The 20694-nt window shown below is 36.4% G+C and overlaps 1 protein-coding gene across 4 annotated transcripts in view; it reads left to right on the top strand.

The window, feature by feature from the left end:
- Positions 1–20694, top strand: part of TMEM87A (transmembrane protein 87A) — a 46010-nt gene that overhangs the window by 10793 nt on the left and 14523 nt on the right. For 2 of the 4 annotated variants that reach the window (XM_047739040.1, XM_047739038.1), the window contains exons 5-12: positions 115–168; positions 253–297; positions 7041–7158; positions 12540–12601; positions 14652–14835; positions 15854–15953; positions 18426–18519; positions 19490–19561. In XM_047739040.1, coding sequence (XP_047594996.1) covers positions 115–168; positions 253–297; positions 7041–7158; positions 12540–12601; positions 14652–14835; positions 15854–15953; positions 18426–18519; positions 19490–19561 — 729 coding nt within the window. Of the gene's footprint in view, positions 1–114; positions 169–252; positions 298–7040; positions 7159–12539; positions 12602–14651; positions 14836–15853; positions 15954–18425; positions 18520–19489; positions 19562–20175; positions 20245–20694 lie in introns of all 4 variants that reach the window. The other 2 variants (XM_047739041.1, XM_047739039.1) reach the window with 1 other exon arrangement.

Below are 20694 nucleotides of genomic sequence, written 5' to 3'. Positions count from 1 at the left end.
CAGTGCCATAATTTTTTATTGTTACAATAAGTTTTGCTTTAACCATTTCTGTGGATTTTGAACTATGTTTTACTGCTATACTTCCTTAATTTTAATGTTCTATTTCTTTCATAGAGCTTTTCTGGGGATTTTGTACATCGATTGCCTCTCTTAGGAGAAAAACAGGAGGTAATTGTTTGCATTGTTATGTATTTCTGAGAGTAAAGTAAAAATTCTGAATTAATTTTCTTTTCCTTTTTTTAATGTTTAAAGGCTAAGGAGAATGGAACAAATCTTACTCTTAGTGGAGACAAAACTGTAAGTATAGTAGCTAATTTGGAACAATGAACACATATTTCAGTTTCTTAGGTTTATGTGTTTTGAATCTTATTGATATTGTACCATTTAAAAAAGAAATTTAAGAATGGAAGTTTAAACACAAAATGCTGAGGCGCCTGCCTGGCTCAGTCAGTAGAGCGTATGACTCTTGATCTTGGGGTTCTCAGTTCATATCCCACATTGGGTGTAGAGATTACTAAAAAAAAAACAAAAAACAAACAAACAAAAAACCTTTAAACCCCAAAGTGTTAGTAATGGTTGTTGTGGATAATATGAGCAATTTTTATTTTCTTCTATATATTTCCTGTATGTTCCCTATTTGCTAAAGTCTGTTGTTTTTTGTAATCATCAGCCAATAGATGTGACTCATAAATAGGAAGAACCTTTTAAGAAAGAACCTCAAACTACGTCTAAAGTTATCTTATGATAGAGTATAACTGGAAGACAGTTTGGAAAGCTGAAATAAGGTTGAAAATGATAAATATGCCTTTATTTTCATAATTCACTTTCTAATTCACAATAACTAATTCCTCAAAACTTTATCTCTTAAAAATATAGAGGAAATAAGACTGTTAACCATGTTGGATCATGCTTTTTACAAAACCGATTAAAGTTTTAAATTTTATAATGACTTTATTCAGACATACATATCTTAGAATTCAGCTTTTAAAAGCTATAATTCAGTGTTTTATATAGTATATTCAGAAGTTGTGCAACCACCAATCAGGATCTAATTCCAGAACATCTTTGTCACCCCAGAAAGTCACTGTTTTGATTATAGGAAAGCCATTAGCAGTCACTTCTCTTCCCACCCTTGTCACTCTTGAGACCACCTGTGGTCATCTCATTTCCAGTCTTTCCTTTTAAGTTTTTAGTCAGCCTCTTGATAGCCCAGCCTGCTAACATCAGCTGAGGGAGGGGGGTAGTTATGATCTGTCACAGTTGCTGCTGAGTGCCTTTGATGGTGCCTTGAGTATAGGATCCTATATGAGGATGGATTAGGTCATATAAAAAGATAAGACCTGGGAAAGGAGCTTTTCAGCACCTGCCAGAGAGCTCTGCCACTGGGTTTGAGGGCAGCTCCAAACCGGATCTGTTTTTTCCAGTGGCTGCCAAACTGCTGTTTTTCACAGCCATTACAGTTGTGAGAACTTTGGTTTTAAGGTGTTTGGAAGAGGGATTTGGGATTAGGATGAACAAAAACACCACCAGCTTGTTTTTCTTAATGACACCCAACTGTTTTTCTTAAGGAAACACATTTAGGGTTGGCGCAAGTTTTTAGCTAATTTCTGGACTTGGCAGAAATGTTGATTTGGATCATTTTGCCCATGTTCTTGTTGCTTTGTGGGATAAGTGTCTTTTCATAGGTCCTCATTCTGCTCTTCTGGAAGTGTCTCCCCTTTCCCTGCCCCGATTTATAGTTTATGGAATTTTAACCTAAAGATGAGTTTGGCACTGCAGACTTCATTAAAAATTTTTTTTTTTCTTATTGCTAACCTGGATATATTCACTATCAAAAATTTAGAAAACATACATAAATGCAAAGAAGAAATAATCATCTAATACTACCACACACTGTAGAGTATAAATATATTTATTTTATAATCTTTTGTCTCTGAACATACTTCTATTTATTTAATAATGGGAATCCTACAATATATATTACGTTGTAGCGTTTTTTTAGCTTGGCAGTATAACATGTACTTCCTTCCAGTTCAGTAAATATTATATGACATCATTATTTAGGTCTCTGCAGAGTATTTTATTGTATTCATACGTTGTAATTTGTTAGCAAACGATCCATTGTCAGACATTTATGTGTTTCATTATCTTGCAATTTTAAATAGCATTTCAGTGATTAATTTTGAATATTTAAAAAAATTTTTATATTCTGGTTTCAGAAGACTTCCATGTTGGCATACATGTTGCTTCTATACACTTAAAAGTAAATCCCTTGTAATTTTATTTTCTAGCAGTTCAGTGTGATTACACAGAACAGATATTTACTGACCAAAGTGAGATTATGTTATATATACTGCTATATAATTTTTTGTTTTCACTTACTAGATTGGTACATTGAGTGCTATTTCACTTTTCTAATGGTTGCATACTTTTTCATTTCACCATGATTTTTATACTTAACTCCTGATTAATGTATATTGTTTTGTTTCCAAATTTTCCCTATTATAGATAAGGTCCCATTCCTAATGTGTTGCTATATCTTTGTGCACATTTTTTTTTTTAAAGTAGGCTCCACACTAGGGCTTGAACTCATGACTCTGAGATCAAGACCAAGTTGAGAACAAGAGTAGGAAATGCTCAACTCACTGAGCCACCCAGGTACCCTGAGCACATTTATTTTCTTAGCCTAAATTCCTAGAGATTGAATTGCTGGTTCCAAGTGTATGCACAATTTATAATTTTTAAGTTTTTTTTTTAATATTTTGTTCTATTCTGTATGTTCTATGTATATTTTGTTCTATATGTTTTTATTTTGTTCTATATGTTTATATTTTATTCTAGAGAAAAATAACAGCAATTTATTGTCCTAAGAAAAGAGGATTGAGTTTCCCTCTGTGCTCACAACAATGACTGTTATAATTTAAAACAGATTTTATGCAGTTTGTCAGATTAAATTGTTGTAAATTATATTTATAAAAAATTATTGTTGAAGCTAAACATTTATTTGTATGCAGATAAGTTGTTTATAATTGTGCTTTTATTTGGTCGCCTTTTGTGTATAGCAATTTTTAATGATTTTATTTTTTTATTTTTATTTATTTATTTATTTTTTTAAAGATTTTATTTATTTATTTGACAGAGAGAGATCACAAGTAGATGGAGAGGCAGGCAGAGAGAGAGAGAGGGAAGCAGGCCTCTTGCTGAGCAGAGAGCCCGATGTGGGACTCGATCCCAGGACCCTGAGATCATGACCTGAGCCGAAGGCAGCGGCTTAACCCACTGAGCCACCCAGGCGCCCCAATGATTTTATTTTTTTAAAAGATTTTATACTGTATTTTATTTTTGTTTTTTTTTTTTATTTTTTAAGATTTTATTTATTTATTTGACAGAGAGAGACACAGCAAGAGAGGGAACACAAGCACAGGGGAGTGGGAGAGGGAGAAGCAGGCTTCCTGCCAAGCGGAGAGCCTGATGCAGGACTCGATCCCAGTACTCTGGGATCATAACTTGAGCTGAAGGCAGAGACTTTAACCCACTGAGCCTCCCAGGCGCCCCTTTAAATATTCTCTGCACCCAACAATGGGCTTGAACTCAGAACTCGAAGATCAAGAGGCACATTTTTCATCAACTGATCAGCCAGGCACCCTCAGAGCATAGCATACTTCTAAAATTTGCTCAAGGCTTGAGCCCTGTTACTAATGATTAAAGCTGGCTGGAAGATGACCCTGATGAATATCACAAGTAGTATTTATTTAGAGATATTTAGTCAGATTATAATAAAAAGTCAGAGATTTATCTGTCCTTTGATCATTCTTCCTGAAAATTGGGCCTAAGAGGAGAATACTTTAATAATACTATTTTTATTTATTTATTATTTACTTACTTAAAAAGATTTTATTTATTTGAGATAAAGAACAAGAATGGGGGAGAGGGAGAAACAGACTCCCCATTGAGCAGGGAGCCCGACATGGGGCTTGAGCCCAACACCCTGGGAACATGATCCGAACTGAAGGCAGATCCTTAACCAACTGAGCCACTCAAGGTGCCCCTAATAATTCTATTTAAAGGGTAATCACAAGTTCAGCACCACCTTCTTTTTTTAAAGCTCTGATAAAACAAGTTTTTTAGACAAAGGGGCTTTTCTCTGTCTTTTCTCCCTAAGAAGTATTAATGTTTCTATTAATTCAGTTTTATGGTTTGATTTAAGCAGTAATGTGATATATTTACCATTGTAATGTTTTTTAAATTAGTAGATTTCCTTTTTTAGAGCAGCTTTAAATTCATAACAAAATTGAGCAAAGGGCAGGGGTCCCACATAGCTCCTTCATAGACGCACAATCAGACCCCCCCCCCCCATCTTGCACCAGCCAGTGTGACACATTTGTTACAGTTGATGAATCAACATTGACACGTTATTATCAACCAAAGTCCATAGTTACATCAGCGTTAGTTCCTTGTGTTACACAGCGTTTGTTTTTAGTCAAATGTAAAATGACCGATATATACCATTATAATATAGGGAATAGTTTCATTGCCCTAAAAATCCTCAGTGCTCCCTCTACCTAGTCATCTCTCCTTCCCTTCAAGCCCCTGGCAGTCATTGATTTTTTTCTTTAAAGATTTATTGATTTATTTATTTTGGGGGGGCGTTATGCAAAGAGAAAGGGTGAGAGAATCTCAAGCAAACTCCCTGCTGAGTGTGGAGCCCCACAGGGGGCTCAGTCTCATATCCTGAGATCATGACCTGAGCTGAAATCGAGAGTCGGATGCTTAACTGACTGAGCCACCCAGGCACCCTGATTGTTTTCTGTTGTTGTTTTACTGTCTCCATTGTTTTGCATTTTCCAGAATGTTTTATAGTTGAAATTGTGTGATATATAGCCTTTCAGATTGGCTTCTCTCACTCAGTATTGTGAGTTTAAGGTTTCTCCATGCATTCTCATGGCTTGATAATTCATTTCCTTTTAGTGCTAAATAATATTCCATTACTTGAATGTATCACAGTTTATTTTATCCATTCACTTTTTTTTTTTTTGAAGATTTTATTTATTCATTTGACAGAGATCACAAGTAGGCAGAGAGGCAGGCAGAGAGAGAAGAAGGGAAGCAGGCTCCCCGCTGAGCAGAGAGCTCGACGTGGGGCTCGATCCCAGGACCCTGAGATCATGACCTGAGCTGAAGGCAGAGGCTTTTAACCCACTGAGCCACCCAGGCACTCCTATCCATTCACTTCTAAAGGACAGTTATGAAGGAGCTAATTAATAGTAGTACCTATCATACGTGGTGGTTGTGAGGATTAAGGACTATAATAAATGTTAAACCTCTGTCAGAGTGCCTGGCATATCTTTTAAGATTTTTTTAAGAGTTACTTATTTATTTAACAGAGAGAGACACGGTGAGAGAGGGAACACAGCAAGGGGAGTGGGAGAGGGAGAAGCAAGCTCCCTGCTGAGCAGACAGCCCGATGTGGGGCTTGATCCCAAGACCCTGGGATCATGACAGGAGCCGAAAGCAGACGCTTAGCAACTGAGCCACCCAGGCACCCCTCTTTTAAGATTCTTAATTGGTATTATGTTCTCAGTATTCTGAACTAGACTTTAGACTTGTCAAAACCTGGTTACGAAGTCAAAACTTGGCATATGGTTATTTTTACAGGCTCAGAATAATATATATCCCAGGGTTAGATGGAAACTTTGTCAAATCCTGGAATGTGAGAATTAATGAGTCCCTTCTAAAATTTGTAAGAGGCAGTTTTAAGGTGTATAGAATTAATTAATACCAGAGCAGCTTATTACACCAAACTAAGTTTTATTGGTTAATGCACACATAAGTTGAGGGAAGATTCAGTTAATTATGGGTAAAGGACATGATGTACCTATAACTTTGAAGCTTTAAATTTTTCTCATAAATAACTCCTTAATTTTGTCAGAAAGAGGCCTTCAGGCAGAGATAAAACAATATGTGATTCAGTATGGCATTTATGTTCTTAAGTTACTAAGATAACCTAGTAAATGAATTATAGCTGTAGAATCGTTTAATCTACTTTGACACTTGTGATTTGGGCATGGAAGATAATTTTTGAACTCTTGTTTTGGCCTTTTCTTGGGTTGTAGGATAATTTGAACTTTTGAGACAACCTGTGGCTCCACAGGAAAACACATAAATATGTAAACTCTGTTATCCACTTTGAGGGATTTCATAGATCGACGACACTTACCCAGAGGTGTCTGGGTAAAAGTTTCTTTTAATTTTAAGACCAGAAGATAATAAATTATAAGTCTAAGCAGTGATACCTCCTTTCACACAAGGAAAAAGCCAATAATTTTCTCCTTTAACTTTGTGTTTTAGTATTGTGTTTGTGAGGGTCCATAGTCCGCTAGTAAGTAGGACAACAAATCCTTTGAAAGCTTTTTGCTTGGGCTATGAGTAACTGGTCTTGAAACAGATTCTTCCCAAGTAACTTGTTCTGTATACATGGAGGCCGTTACCTCCACTTCCTTTACTTTGACAGACAATGATTCCACATAGACTAGCCATGATTAAATTTTTGATAAAAATGTGAGTGCTTTTCACTAGAAATTCTGGTAGTCTTGAGAAGGACATTGAACAAAGGAAATTAAATTCAGGTGTTAGTGTTTATAATATAATTCACTGTCAACATCATGGGTGTTTTTTGTTTTGAGGTGATTTAAATCTCCTTACTTTATCTATGTAAAATATAACCAAGTATCCTAGCATGGCTTAATGAAACATTCAATTTAGTGATATTTAGCTGAGGTTTTCCTTGTTAAAAAAAATATGCTAAATACATGATTTTTGTGCATAACAAGATCTAAAATGTCCTGTCATATAATAATTTGTAGTCTGACGTACTTTATGCACTACAGGCCTGTTTGTTCTGTTGTACCTGCTATTTTAATGAATGAAAGTGAAGAACTCAGCTATGTTTCTAGGCACATTCTGGAAGAAGATTTTCATATTGACACATGTTCTTAGTTCTTAAGACTTATAGATTTGATGTCTTTTTTTTTTTTTTCCAGGCAATGCATGATCCACTGAAAACTTGGCAAGATGCACCATACATTTTTATTGTACATATTGGCATTTCATCCTCAAAGGAATCCTCAAAAGAAAATTCACTCAGTAATCTTTTTACCAGTAAGTACATTTTGTTCCTCTGTACCATTCATATTATCTAGTTGTTTCATGCGTGATTAGTAGTGTAAAATTGCTGTAAGGGAGGGAATAATTAAGAATGTTTGTTGTGAGGGTGGCTCAGTCCATTAAGGGTCCTGGGATCAAGCTCCTGGTGGGGCTTCCTGCTCAGTGCGGAGCCTCCTTCCCTCTCTCCTTCTGTCTGCTGCTTCCCCTGCTTGTGCTCTCTCTCTCTGTCTAGCAAATGAATAAATCTTTAAAAAAAAGAAGAAGAAGAAGAAGTAGTGTGTTGTGTACCAGACATAGTTTCAGGCACTTCACTTACGCTTTCTTGTTATGTATTATAGATACCAGATTTCATTTTCCGTCATTTGATCCTCCTGCTTTTAAGATTCTTAATTGGTATTTGTTCTCAGTATTCTCAACTTGACTTGTCAGAACTTGGTTACCAACTCAAAACTTGGAAATTTTTGAATTTAATTGACTTTGTTAAGTTTTTAGTGTCTCAGTTTTTCTTAGTGTTCTCCTTTCTATTCTTATCCAGTTCCTAGAGTCATCGTCTCTTGGAATTTTGTGGTCACTTAACTAACCAGTCTTATTTTCTTTAGTTTCTATTTTATGTTTCTTCCACCTTTGCAGTTTTCTTCCCTCCCCTCCTTTCTTGAGTAGAATATTGAATGAAACAATGATGATGATCATCCTTATCTTGTTACTGACTTTATTGGCACCCTTAGTGCATTTCACCATTAATTGTGTTCACTGTGGACTTTTCAGAATATTCTGTGTTTGGTTAGGATTTTTTTTCCCCCTCATTTACTAAGTGTATTTTTATGCCTTTTTTTTTTTTTATTATGGAGAATGAGTGCTCAGTTTTATCAGATGCTTTAATTGTATTGATTAAAATGATCATGTAGATTCCCCCATTTTTAATCTGTTAATGTGTTGCATTATATTAACCAATTTTTCTAATGTTAAACCATTCTTGGGGGCACCTGAGTGGGTCAGTCAGTTAAGTGTCTGCCTTCAGCCCAGGTCCCTGGGATCAAGCCCAGTGTTGGGTTCCCTGCTCAGCGGGGACTGCTTCTCCTTCTCCCTCTGCCCCTTTCCCACTCATGTTCCCTCTCTTTCTCTCAAATAAATAAATAAGATCTTAAAAAAAAAAAGGAAAAACCCATTCTTGAATTTCTGAGATGCCAGTATTGGTCTTGATATACACACATATATATACATAGCTGACTTCTGTTTTATACAATTTTATTTGGAAGTTTTGCTCATAGTAAGATTGGCCTATAATTTTCTTTTCACATACTGTCATCTATGGGTTTTGGCATCCAGATTATACTAGTCTTATACAATGAATTGGCGAATATCCCCTATTACAAAATTCTGTAGAGTAGTTTTTGTATGGGTAGGATTATCCATTTTTTGACTGTTTCATAGAACTTATAATAGTGTTTTGGCCTGATGTTCTTTTTTTCCTCCTTTATATAGATTTTAAAAGACCGTAATTTTCTTTCTTTCTTTTTTTTTTTTTTTTAAGATTTTATTTATTTTTTTTTGACAGACAGAGAGCACAAGCAGGCAGAGAGGCAGGCAGAGAGAGAGGAGGGAAGCAGGCTCCCTGCTGAGCAGAGAGCCTGACTTGGGGCTGGATCCCAGGACCCAGGGATAGTGACCTGAGCCAAAGGCAGAGGCTTTAACCCACTGAGCCACCCAGGTGCCCCTAATTTTCTTTTTTAATAGTAATTCTTTTTTAAATTTTTCTGTTTTTATTTGAATCGATGTTTTTTTTTGTTTTTAAGAAATTGTCCATATCACTCAAGATTTCAGATTTTATTGGCATAAAGTTATGAGTAGTATTTCTTTTTTTTTTTTTTTTAATTTATTTTTATTTATTTATTTATTTAAATTCCACCTATTTTTTTGACAGAGAAAGAGAGAGATCGCAAGTAGGCAGAGAGGCAGGCGGGGGGGTTGGGGGACAGGCTCCCAGCTGAGCAGAGAGCCCGATGCAGGGCTCGATCCCAGGACGCTGAGATCACGACCCGAGCTGAAGGCAGAGGCTTAACCCACTGAGCCACCCAGGTGCCCTTGAGTAGTATTTCTTTACCAAAAAATCTGTATCTGTAGGTTTTTTCATTCTTACTGCTTTTATCTTCCCTTTTAACTTTTGAAAAAACTTTGTAGAATTGTATTTTACTATATTTTTATCCCAGCAAACCAACTTTTGTTAGTTTTCCCAACTGTGTCTTTCTTTTCTATTTCACTCTTTCTTTTGTTTGATTCAATTTAAAATTTTTGTTTTTTGTAGATTGTTGTGTTGAATGCTTTTAATTCCCAAACCAGAAATGGGTCTTATGCTCTATAGTTATATGGGATATAGCAGTTCTAGGTAAACCAATGGGTGACCCTGCATACTTTCTGGACCCAAGATGTAGGGGTATTCCTGTATTTCTAGGCCCATAGCTTTCTAAAGAATAATAGTCTAAAGCAGCAGTTGCCAGCATTTACTTTCAACATTCCTTCTTGGAAAAGGATGGAAAAGAAGTCCTGTTCCGTTCCACTTCAGCCTCTTCATGCATCAAATCTGGCTCTGCTCCTGGTTTTCCTTAGAATCCTACTAATTTTGGTGATCCCATAGGAACTACACTCCTGACTATCATAGCTTGCTTTTCAGGCCCAGAGTCAAAATGACCATAGCTTCAGTGTCATACACTGTTCAGAGTTTCTGTTCAGTTTTGATATTTGGAGGTGTATATCTTGTTTTTGAACTTATGTCCTTGTTTTGTTTTATCCATCCATTGTTTGGAGATAAGAAGGTACTTTATTTTTATTTATTTATTTTGAAAGATTTTATTTGAGAGTGAGCAAGCACGAGAGAGAAAGCATATGTTGGGGGGTTCTCTGTCTTGCTTTCCTACTTTCTCTCCCTTCTAGCTGGTTTTCTGCGAGCTGGTGGGAAACATTCATCTTTTTATCTCCTCTTTTTTCTCTAATGAGTGTCACATAGTAAGTGCTTAGTAAATTTAGTTTATATTTTGGCATAGAGCAAGTGTTAGCCAAATTTTCTTTCTTTTCTTTTTTTTTAGCCAATTTTTTTTTGATTTAGGTAATAACTGAGACTTTATTAATAAAGGCTACAAGTTCTGAGTTCTAAATGTGCTAGTTCCCCAATAGCATTATTTATGTAGGAATTCTAAGAAACAGAAACATTACATTAATTCACCATTTGAGGAATGGAATATAGAGAGTGGAAATTTCTGTATTAGCTAATATGAAGAAAAAAAAACTTTTGAAGGGAAATAAAACCGTACATTTTCTCATTTTAGGAAGGTGCTTTGTTATCTGATGAAGTTATGGAGTCTCAATTTTATAAGATTACAATTAAAGCCTCCATGACATTGGAAAACATAAACCAGAAAATGTTAGAAATCTGTCTTCAGTGTTCCAGGAATTTCTGCACAAAACCCCAGTGTGCATGCAACTGCCCTGACTTACTTCTCCCATGATGAAAAACAGAATTTACAAAGTGCTTAGCATAGAGTTTCTCAGAAATAGGGAGATTTCCCCAGGGTCCTCACAGCAGCAAAGAAGCTTTCAGATTATGTAGGCTCTTCCACTCCAAAGGAGAGTCTCCTGGCCTTCACTGTGGACTACCACAAGCTGAAGCAGAATCCCTAGAGAAATCTAAGAACTTGATAATCTTGGATAGTAGATGTCCCTCTGGATGGAAGGTTCCTGTCTCCTTTCTTTTCGCATCCCAGACTGCTTCTCTTGATTCAAAAACATGATCAGGTCTGGCTTTGACACAGTGAGACCCAAGAAGAGGGGGTTTCCATGGTTTTCTAACATCGCATCTCTGTATAGTTGCCACTGAGTGTGGTTCAGGCATACCCACTCCTTCTGGAAGAATTCTGTGGCCACATTCCTGAATGTCAGCAGTCCCTGAGAATTGGCCATTTCTTCTTTTGCTTCATCCTCTAGATTCTCTCTCACAGGGTATTTGTGGAAAAATATAGCCAGATTTTCTTAAAGAGCCATATAGTAAATGTTCTCTCTACTACAGCCACCCAGCTCTACCATTGTTGTGTAAATTTGTAACCATAGATAATATGTAAGTGAATGGATGTGGCTGTTTTCCAGTGAAACTTTTTATAAATAAAGTGGGTGACCACATTTGCCCATGTGCTGTATTTTGCTGACCCTTGGCGTAGAGTAAGCAAAGGATATAATAAATATTTACTAATTATTTTGTTTCCTGTTTTATTAAATTAAGAAGGTGTAGGTTTAATAACCAACGTGCTTAAAATTTTTATGATTGCTGTTATGGGGTGCTCCTTTTGTTCATATGAATGTTGGTTTGGGTTTACTTTTTTTTTGTTTGTTTACTTTTAATAATCTCATGTTCCTTTTGCTTGGTAAAAACTAGGAAATTTTTGTTGACTAAGCAATTGTTAGTCTGTCATCACAGACTAACACTTCTCACTTAAGTATTTATCAATCAGACCTAAGATAGTTTTATCAATTACAATTTTAAAAGTTGTAGTTTTGCTTCAGTAAGGTAGATCTGTCTTTCAGATTCTTATTAAATACTTTGTAAAAATTAACCAGTTTGTTGTTGTTAAGTATTTAACGAGAATTAAACATTAATGTAGCAAAGTCCCATAAAATTGACGTAGATAAAAAAAAAGTAATAAATAGGAGAATATAGGTAAGGTTAGATAGAAGACAAAGAGAATAGCAGAAAGAAAGAATGAAATTCTATACTTTTCAAAGCACATCATTGATTTATTGTAAGAAAAAGTACATATGAAATACGTTTGGAATTTAGAGGATCCGGGCTGTGGTTCCAGTTGGGGTTTATGGAAGAAATAACTTAAATCTAGTCTTTTTTTTTTTTTTAAAGATTTTTTTTTTAATTTATTTGACACAAAGAGAAGGAGATCACAAGTAGGCAGAGAGGCAGGCAGAGAGAGGGGGAAGCAGGCTCCCCACTGAGCAGAGAGCCCGATGCGGGGCTCAGTCCCAGGACCCTGAGATCATGACCTGAGCTGAAGGCAGAGGCTTTAACCCACTGAGCCACCCAGGAGCCGCAACTTAAATCTAGTCTTTCCAGGATGTGTGTCTGGGAACGAAGGACTTTTCCACTTAATATACTGTTGGGAGCAGGAGTATGGAGGCCTGTCTGGGACACAGCATGAATCATGAGAACACCTCAGGAATTTCAGAGTGCTCTATAAATGTAATATTCACCAGAATTGAAATGGTTAAAAGTAAATAACCCAATGGAATTTTCATTAAATTTCACCAGCCAAATCTTATGCAATGTTTTTGTTTAATTTCTGCATCCTTAACATTAATTTTGAGGACTGTGTTTTTGGCAGTGACTGTTGAAGTGAAGGGTCCCTATGAATACCTCACGCTTGAAGAATATCCTTTGATGATTGTAAGTGAACTTATGTTCTTAACCTTAACATTACATGAGTTTAACTAAAGATTGTTCATGTTTTGTGTCAATATTCTTCTTTCAAGAATTGTTCCTGAATGGTTCAGAAAACACTGCTTTGTAGTTTTGTACTTCTTACTAAAATATGACCTTGAGAGTGTCAGTAGATGACTCTGCCTCCTCTCATGTGTAGAATGAAGAGTTGATAACTTGTGCAATTTCAGAATTGGAAAGTACCTCAAAGATAATTTCAGATCTCATATTCTGTCTAGAATTCAAAGTGGGGCACTTCTTACCTTCCTGTAGTTTCTGATTGCATTTAAAGTAACTAAATGATGACACTTCATCATGTGTGTGTTTGTGTCTATTGGAATAGCCTCACTGTTTTCAAATTTCCTTTGTTCATATCTTCTTTTCCTTTCATAGTTTTCCCACATTGTGTTTCATTGCCTTTAGGTGTATCTTCACCCTGCCATGTCTTCTTTGCTCTTTAAGTGTTCTCCTCATTTACGTACTTTCAGATTGTGAGCTGAAAAGACACTTTATTTTTTTATTTTTTTTTATTTTACTTTTTTCTTTTTAACTTTTACTCTTTCCTCTTTTAACACTTTTAAGCTAGTTTATCTTAACAATACCTTCATTTAAAAAAAAAACTTTTTAAAATCTTTGTTTTTGTTTTATGTTAATTTTTTTGTTTTGTTTTTTAATTTATTTATTTTTATTTTTATTTTTTATAAACATTTAATATATTTTTATCCCCAGGGGTACAGGTCTGTGAATCGCCAGGTTTACACACTTCACAGCACTCACCCCAGCACATACCCTCCCCAATGTCCATAACCCCACCCCCTTCTTCCAACCCCCCTCCCCCCAGCAACCCTCAGTTCGTTTTGTGAGACTACGAGTCACTTACGGTCTGTCTCCCTCCCAATCCCATCTTGTTTCATTTATTCTTCTCCTACCCTCTTAACCCCCCCATGTTGCATCTCCTCTCCCTCATATCAGGGAGATCATATGATAGTTGTCTTTCTCCGATTGACTTACTTCGCTAAGCATGATACCCTCTAGTTCCATCCACGTCGTCGCAAATGGCAAGATTTCATTTCTTTTGATGGCTGCATAGTATTCCATTGTGTGTATATATACCACATCTTCTTTATCCATTCATCTGTTGATGGACATCTAGGTTCTTTCCATAGTTTACCTATTGTAGACATTGCTGCTATAAACATTCGGGTGCCCCTTCGGATCACTACGTTTGTATCTTTAGGGTAAATACCCAGCAGTGCAATTGCTGGGTCATAGGGTAGTTCTATTTTCAACATTTTAAGGAAGCTCCATGCTGTTTTCCAGAGTGGTTGCACCAGCTTGCATTCCCACCAACAGTGTAGGAGGGTTCCCCTTTCTCCACATCCTCGCCAGCATCTGTCATTTCCTGACTTGTTAATTTTAGCCATTCTGACTGGTGTGAGGTGATATCTCATTGTGGTTTTGATTTGTATTTCCCTGATGCCGAGTGATGTGGAGCACCTTTTCATGTGTCTGTTGGCCATCTGGATGTCTTTGCAGAAATGTCTGTTCATGTCCTCTGCCCATTTCTTGATTGGTTTATTTGTTCTTTGGGTGTTGAGTTTGCTAAGTTCTTTATAGATTTTGGACACTAGCCCTTTATCTGATATGTCGTTTGCAAATATCTTCTCCCATTCTGTCAGTTGTCTTTTGGTTTTATTAACTGTTTCCTTTGCTGTGCAAAAAGCTTTTGATCCTGATGAAATCCCAATAGTTCATTTTTGCCCTTGCTTCCCTTGCCGAAAAGACACTTTAAATGCAGAAGAACGGTTACTCTTGAGCATAGGTCCTTAGGTAGTTTCTCTCTGTGCAAGAGGAGATAATTTTTTTGTGTTAGTATTGAACTTCAAAGAAATGAAATAATAATTCTTAAAGTAGGAGGTAGAATATATATATTTTTTATATAGTTTAGGACTGTGTATTCAAAATTGGCTCTTCGCCCTAATCCTCCTTTTTTATTTCTTACCCATTTGGATGACAGTTTTTCATGGTGATGTGTATTGTATATGTCCTGTTTGGTGTTCTGTGGCTGGCATGGTCTGCCTGCTATTGGAGAGATCTCCTGAGAATCCAGTTTTGGATTGGTGCTGTCATCTTCCTGGGAATGCTCGAGAAAGCTGTTTTCTATGCAGAATTTCAGAACATCCGATATAAAGGCGAATCAGGTATGTAACCAAAGAGTGTTCGCCTGTCTTGTGAGTGATTGGCAGGTAAGATGTGAGTTTTCCTCATGTCAGCAATCGTTAAGTGGGTTTAACTTTTCAGTTTCTTAATTATTAGAATTACTTAAGCATAATCACTATGATCGTAACTTTTGTTTTTAATCTTATAATTTACGGGTTCAGTGATTTAAGAGTGAATTGTGCTGAAAGAGATTCACACAAGTTACAGCAGCACTGGCCATTTTGGTTAAGATTATCACCATTGCTGCATCTCAGTTGCCATGATTTTTAAGGTACCATTATTATATTATACATCTAAGGAGAGAAATAAATACTGCCAACTTAATAGTAAGATGCCATTGACCTACTTTGATTTCAGAGATTTTAAAATATGAGGGAGAAGTACCTCTAAGAATTGGTTAAGCACAGTAATACCAAGAAAATAGGAGGGTGTTTATGGTTCACTGAAGTAAACAGCTAATGACGAATTATTTTGCTGAAGTTTTTTGTGATAGCTTTGGTTCTCTCTCATCAGACCATTTGATTATGAATGATGATGATGTAAGATTACTAATTAGAGCTTTCCCTATCTTTGAAAAGGCTTGAAAGTAGTAGATGTGAAAATAATTTGAAAACTGTGTGTGTGTTTGTGTTTTGTGCTTTTCAGTGTATATGTATTTTTTCAATCTGTATTCCCCAGTTTTTAAAAATGGGAGAAAAGTTCTGTAGGTGTTATAAACTGTCCATGTAGGTGAGGTATTCTGCTGAGGTTTTAGTGAAGTGGGGTTAGGGAGGAAAGGTGATTCAAGCACACCCAGACTGCTATTCACATGAGCAAGGTAAGTGAAATCAGCTTGTGTACTTACTTAGAAGAATTGCAGGAGAGGTATTTTCTTTGAACAGGACTAATCCCAATGCTTATTCTGAAGAGCATTAGTTATCTAGATCCACATTCTGGTTCTAGAGTCACACCTTTTCCCAACCTAGATTATAGTACTCTTTCTTTCTTTCTTTCTCATAGTCCAAGGTGCCCTGATCCTTGCAGAGCTGCTTTCAGCAGTTAAACGCTCGCTGGCTCGAACCCTGGTCATTATAGTCAGCCTGGGGTATGGCATAGTTAAGTAAGTATGGACTTTTTATATGGAAGGACATATTAAAACACTGATTAAATTGAAACAGTATTGTAGGTTCCTATTGTAATTCTGAAAGAATTGATATAAGAAATAGTTTGCAGTAAGACAGGTATCTAAAAAATGTTAAGTGTTTCATTTCACTTCTGAGAACTCGAGCATTTGTAGGAAAATCAGCAATGTAGTGAATGATGTTAAAACATCAAATTTTTAGGGTGAACGTAGAGTGACTTTTAATCTTCAAAATGTTTTTAAAATCAATTTTTTTATGAGAATGTCACTCAGTCTGAAAAAAGTCTGAAAATAATTTCTTTTTCAAAAATTTTATTGAGTGCCTTCTGTATACTAGATATTATTCTAGGTGCTGAGGACACAGCAAGTAAACAAAAGACTTGGAGTTTACATTTGTGGAGGGAGGGGACAAAGATACAGATAAGTAAGTAAATATCTAATATGTCAGTGGTAAGTGATATGGAGCAGATAAAGCAGGGGAAGGGTGTAGAGAGTGCTAGGCAAGAAGTGAAGCTTATAGTTGTAAATAGGGTTGCCAAGGAAGGCTTCACTTAGTGACATTTACACAGAGATCTAAAGGTGGTGTGGGGACCATATGTATACCTAGAGGAAGAGATGGTAAGATGTGGTCAGATTGTATATATATTTTGAAGATAGAGCCAATGGAATTTTCTGGTAGATCAACTGTGTGATGTGAATGAGAAGAGGAATCAAGGATGATGCCAACTATTTTGGTCTGAGCAATGAAAGGATGGAATTTATAAGTTAAGGAGAATCGTAAGTGAAATAAGTTTGGAGTAGAGGCAAAATTAGGAGTTCAGTTAGATAACCAAATAGAGAAATAAAGAAGAGGGGTAGACGTGGGGTAGAGATATGAATTTGGGAGTCATCAGGATATATATGTTTACCTAAAGCCATGAGAATGAGATGCAGTCACTGAGGAAGTAATTGTATATAGACAAGAGATCAAAGGATGGAGCCCTTGAACATTTTCAGTTATTTAGAATTCAGTGAGGTGAAACAGAATTAGAGGAATTTGAGAAAGTCCGTTGTGGTGAGAGGCAAACCTGAAGAGTTTCACGGAGGGAGCAATTGTATCAGGAGGGTTAAATGATGACCATTGGGTTGAACTACATGGAAGACATAAGTGACCTTAAGATGGTTTAGGGAAGTGCTAGGATAAAAGCTTTACTGGAGTGAGTTCAAGAGAGAATAGGAGCAGAGAAATTGGAACTAGCCGGGTATAGAGAGTTATTTCAAGGAGTCTTGCTTTAAGTGGGATTGAAGAAATGGGTTTAACTTTTTAAATTATTCTCTGAAAGGAGTTTTGTTTTCAGTGGGGTTAGGGAAATGGGGTGGGTTTCATTTTTAAAATTATTTAATTCATTTAACAAATATTTGAGGGCCTCCTATATGCCAGGGCCTAGGTTTCAAAAATACAACATTGGGGAGAAAAATCCTTGCCCATATGGACCTTTGCTAGCATATAACAAAAAAATACAAGGACAAATATTACTTAGACTTAGGTAGAAATGATTTAAGGCAGTACATCTCAAACATAGTGCAGTAATGAATCACTTGGAGATCTTGTTATCAATCAGAATGCAGATTCTGATTGAATGGCATCTTGAAGCAGAAGCTGCTTGAAAGACTTCATATTTTGTTGGATTCTGAGCTTGCAAATGTACAGTTTATCTAATGGTTTGCAATAGGATATTTGCTTATATCAAAACTTTTAGATTTGATAATGGTATTGTGTTTATGTATTTAAAAAGTCCTTGTTGGGGGCGCCTGGGTGGCTCAGTGTGTTAAAACCTCTGCCTTCAGCTCAGGTCGTGATCCCAGGGTCCTGGGATCGAGCCCCACATCGGGCTCTCTCCTCGGCGGGGAGCCTGCTTCCCCCCCACCCCTCTCTGCCTGCCTCTCTGCCTACTTGTGATCTCTGTCTGTCAAATAGATAAATAAATCTTTAAAAAAAAAAAAAAAAAAAAAGTCCTTGTTGGTTAAAAACACATGCTGAAATATATACAAATTAAAGATACACTATCTAGGATTTGCTTGAAGATAATATGGGAGGATAGGAAGTGGATGGGGTTTATATGAGGCACAGTTGACTATAACTTAGTGGTTATTGGGATTTGATGTTGGACATAGAGGGGTTCATTATACTGTTGAATGTTTCAGAAGTCTCTGTAATAAAAAGAGTTTTTGTTTTTGTTTTTGTTTTTTGATACAGTAACCAGGGATCAGATCTACAGTTCTAGTAGTTATTAACTTGGTTTAAGACCATATGTTCTTCGGAGTTTTTTTTTTTTTTTTCTTATGTAGATCAAGTATGTCTGACTTACCTCTGTTAAGTTATTGACCAGTATTTTAATTAAATGAATTGCTTTTAACTTATTTTGGAGTTTGTGGCATTGATGCTCAGCTCTTTCTTTGCTTCCTGTTTAGGCCTCGCCTTGGAGTCACTCTTCACAAAGTTGTGGTAGCAGGAGCCCTCTATCTTTTGTTCTCTGGCATGGAAGGCGTCCTCAGAGTTACTGGGGTCAGTACTGCTTAATCGAAGTATTAATGATCAGTTCAAATAACATTGTTTTTGTCTTGAGAGGGTGAATTGGAAAAGTCTGTGGACTTCTTTACTATTTCTTCTAAATCATTTGTAACTCTGATTTTCAAAATGTATATATAATTCGAATTTCTTTTTAATCTGTTAGAACTTCATAAGTTTAATAAGTGACCAGGAGTGAATGCTTTCCCACCTGTCCACAAATTGCTACTTACTTGTTTCCTCCTCCCAGACAGTGGGCTCTCATTCTTGTATAAGTGGCAAAGATTATAATCTTGCTTAATAGTATACTTTTTTAAAAGATTTATTTATTTGAGAGAGATAGCATGTGTGCATGCTTGTTGGGGAGGGGCAGGGGAAGAGGGAGAGAGAATCCCATGCAGACTCCAAGGAGCTTGGAGCCTGATGAGGGGCTCCATCTCATGACGCTGAGATGAGGATCTGAGTCCAGACCAAGAGTCAGATGCTCAGCTGACTGCCCCTCCAGGCACCCTCTCTTTTTTGTTTTAAAGTGATAGTGCTCTTTGCTTAATTAGTACTTGAGTTTCAGAGGCTTTTCTAAAATGCAACTAATTGTTTCACTTTATTCTTAAGAATTATAAAATCATGCCCTTTGTCAGGGAGGGAAGCAAAGCACTAAGTATAAATGATAAATTTTGTCAGAGCTGGATTAATGTGAATGGTCATTCCAGCTGGATTAATAACTACTGGGCATTCTAGTAGTTATTTATTTAAAAATCACTGTCAGCAATAACCCATTAGATTCAAGGTGGTAAATGCTGTAAACTTGACTTACTGAGCTCAGTAAGTTTTGTAATAAATTGCCCCTTAAATAAAACATTTTATGGATACATACTGTTTTTCACATCACACTGTCCTATATGTAATTTCCTTCAACTTTTAGCAACTCTAACCCTCTGTCAATTTCATTTTCTTTCTGCTGCTGCAGTATTTTTCTTACTCATTGGCTCTGATAGTAAACCTGGCCCTCTCAGCAATTGATGCCTGTATTATTTTATGGATATCCTTTAAGTAATGCCCTGATGTCTGGGTAATCAGGGTTATATAAATAGCACCTTATATATATAAACTCATGAAACAAGCAGCATAGTTTCAGGGACAGATACTTGCCTTACATCTTATTTTGGGATGTGCTCTTATTTGTAGAATTATATTGTATTACAGTTCTGGAAATTATAACTATGTATTAATGCTGTAGTACTTTGAAATATGAGAAGGGTCTTTTTAGACTTGTAGCCAGAAATCACAGTGATGGGAGATGATATGTTGGGATGGGGGCTTGTAACACCAAAGCTTTTCAGTGTGGTCACTTCTTAACATGGACCTTACTTAGCATGCTAGGAGCTCTATGGTGGTTGCCTTGTATTAGTAGCACGTTTTATTGTATTGAGACTGTGATCAGCAGTTTGTATGAAATGCTTATAGCTATGTATTCTGTGTGATTATTTGTCAGAAAGGAAGAATGATATAGGTACAAAGTATTATTCCTTATTTTCTTTCAGTTCAAATGCAAAATCATTCTAGATGATTATGTAAATGCAGAGTCATTTTCTGGTTTCTTCGCTGTGCTCTCTAGACATCTTTTTTTCACCACCTTTTTTTCTTTGTCTGCAGGCCCAGACTGATCTTGCTTCCTTGGCCTTTATCCCCTTGGCTTTCCTAGACACTGCCCTGTGCTGGTGGATATCCTTCTCATTGGCTTGTTTGATGGCGGTCCATTTTCTCCCCTCAGAGTTGGGTTTCCATTGATCTTTCTGCAAATGGTTTTTGCCAGTTTCGTTGATCACTCCTTACTTTGGGGAATAGGGTATTTTCAGTCTAACAACCTGGGGGCTCAGGTAAGCAGTTATTTTGTTTTTAATTTTAAAAAATTTCTTCAAGAGTTGGTGACTGCAGCCTGAGAACAAGATAAAAAGCTTTTGGCCTTTTCTTTAAATGAGCATTTCACTTCGGTTTTGGATTTACTTGCATATCTCACTTTGTGTTAGAATCACTGGCCGCTGTGGTCCTGCTCTTTCTTTCAGCCTTGGCAATTAGTAAATGCTTTGAAAATTATGTAAATGTTTTGATTCTTAAAATATAGTTTCAGGAACTGTATGAGGTTGTTTGACTCTCTTAAAATTCTAAGTAGAT

The sequence above is a fragment of the Lutra lutra genome, chromosome 7 (assembly GCF_902655055.1).
Source record: "Lutra lutra chromosome 7, mLutLut1.2, whole genome shotgun sequence".
NCBI classification, from domain to species: Eukaryota; Metazoa; Chordata; class Mammalia; order Carnivora; family Mustelidae; genus Lutra; species Lutra lutra.
The sequence above is the reverse complement of the archived record's forward strand: the minus strand, read 5'-3'. Positions and strand labels throughout refer to the sequence as shown.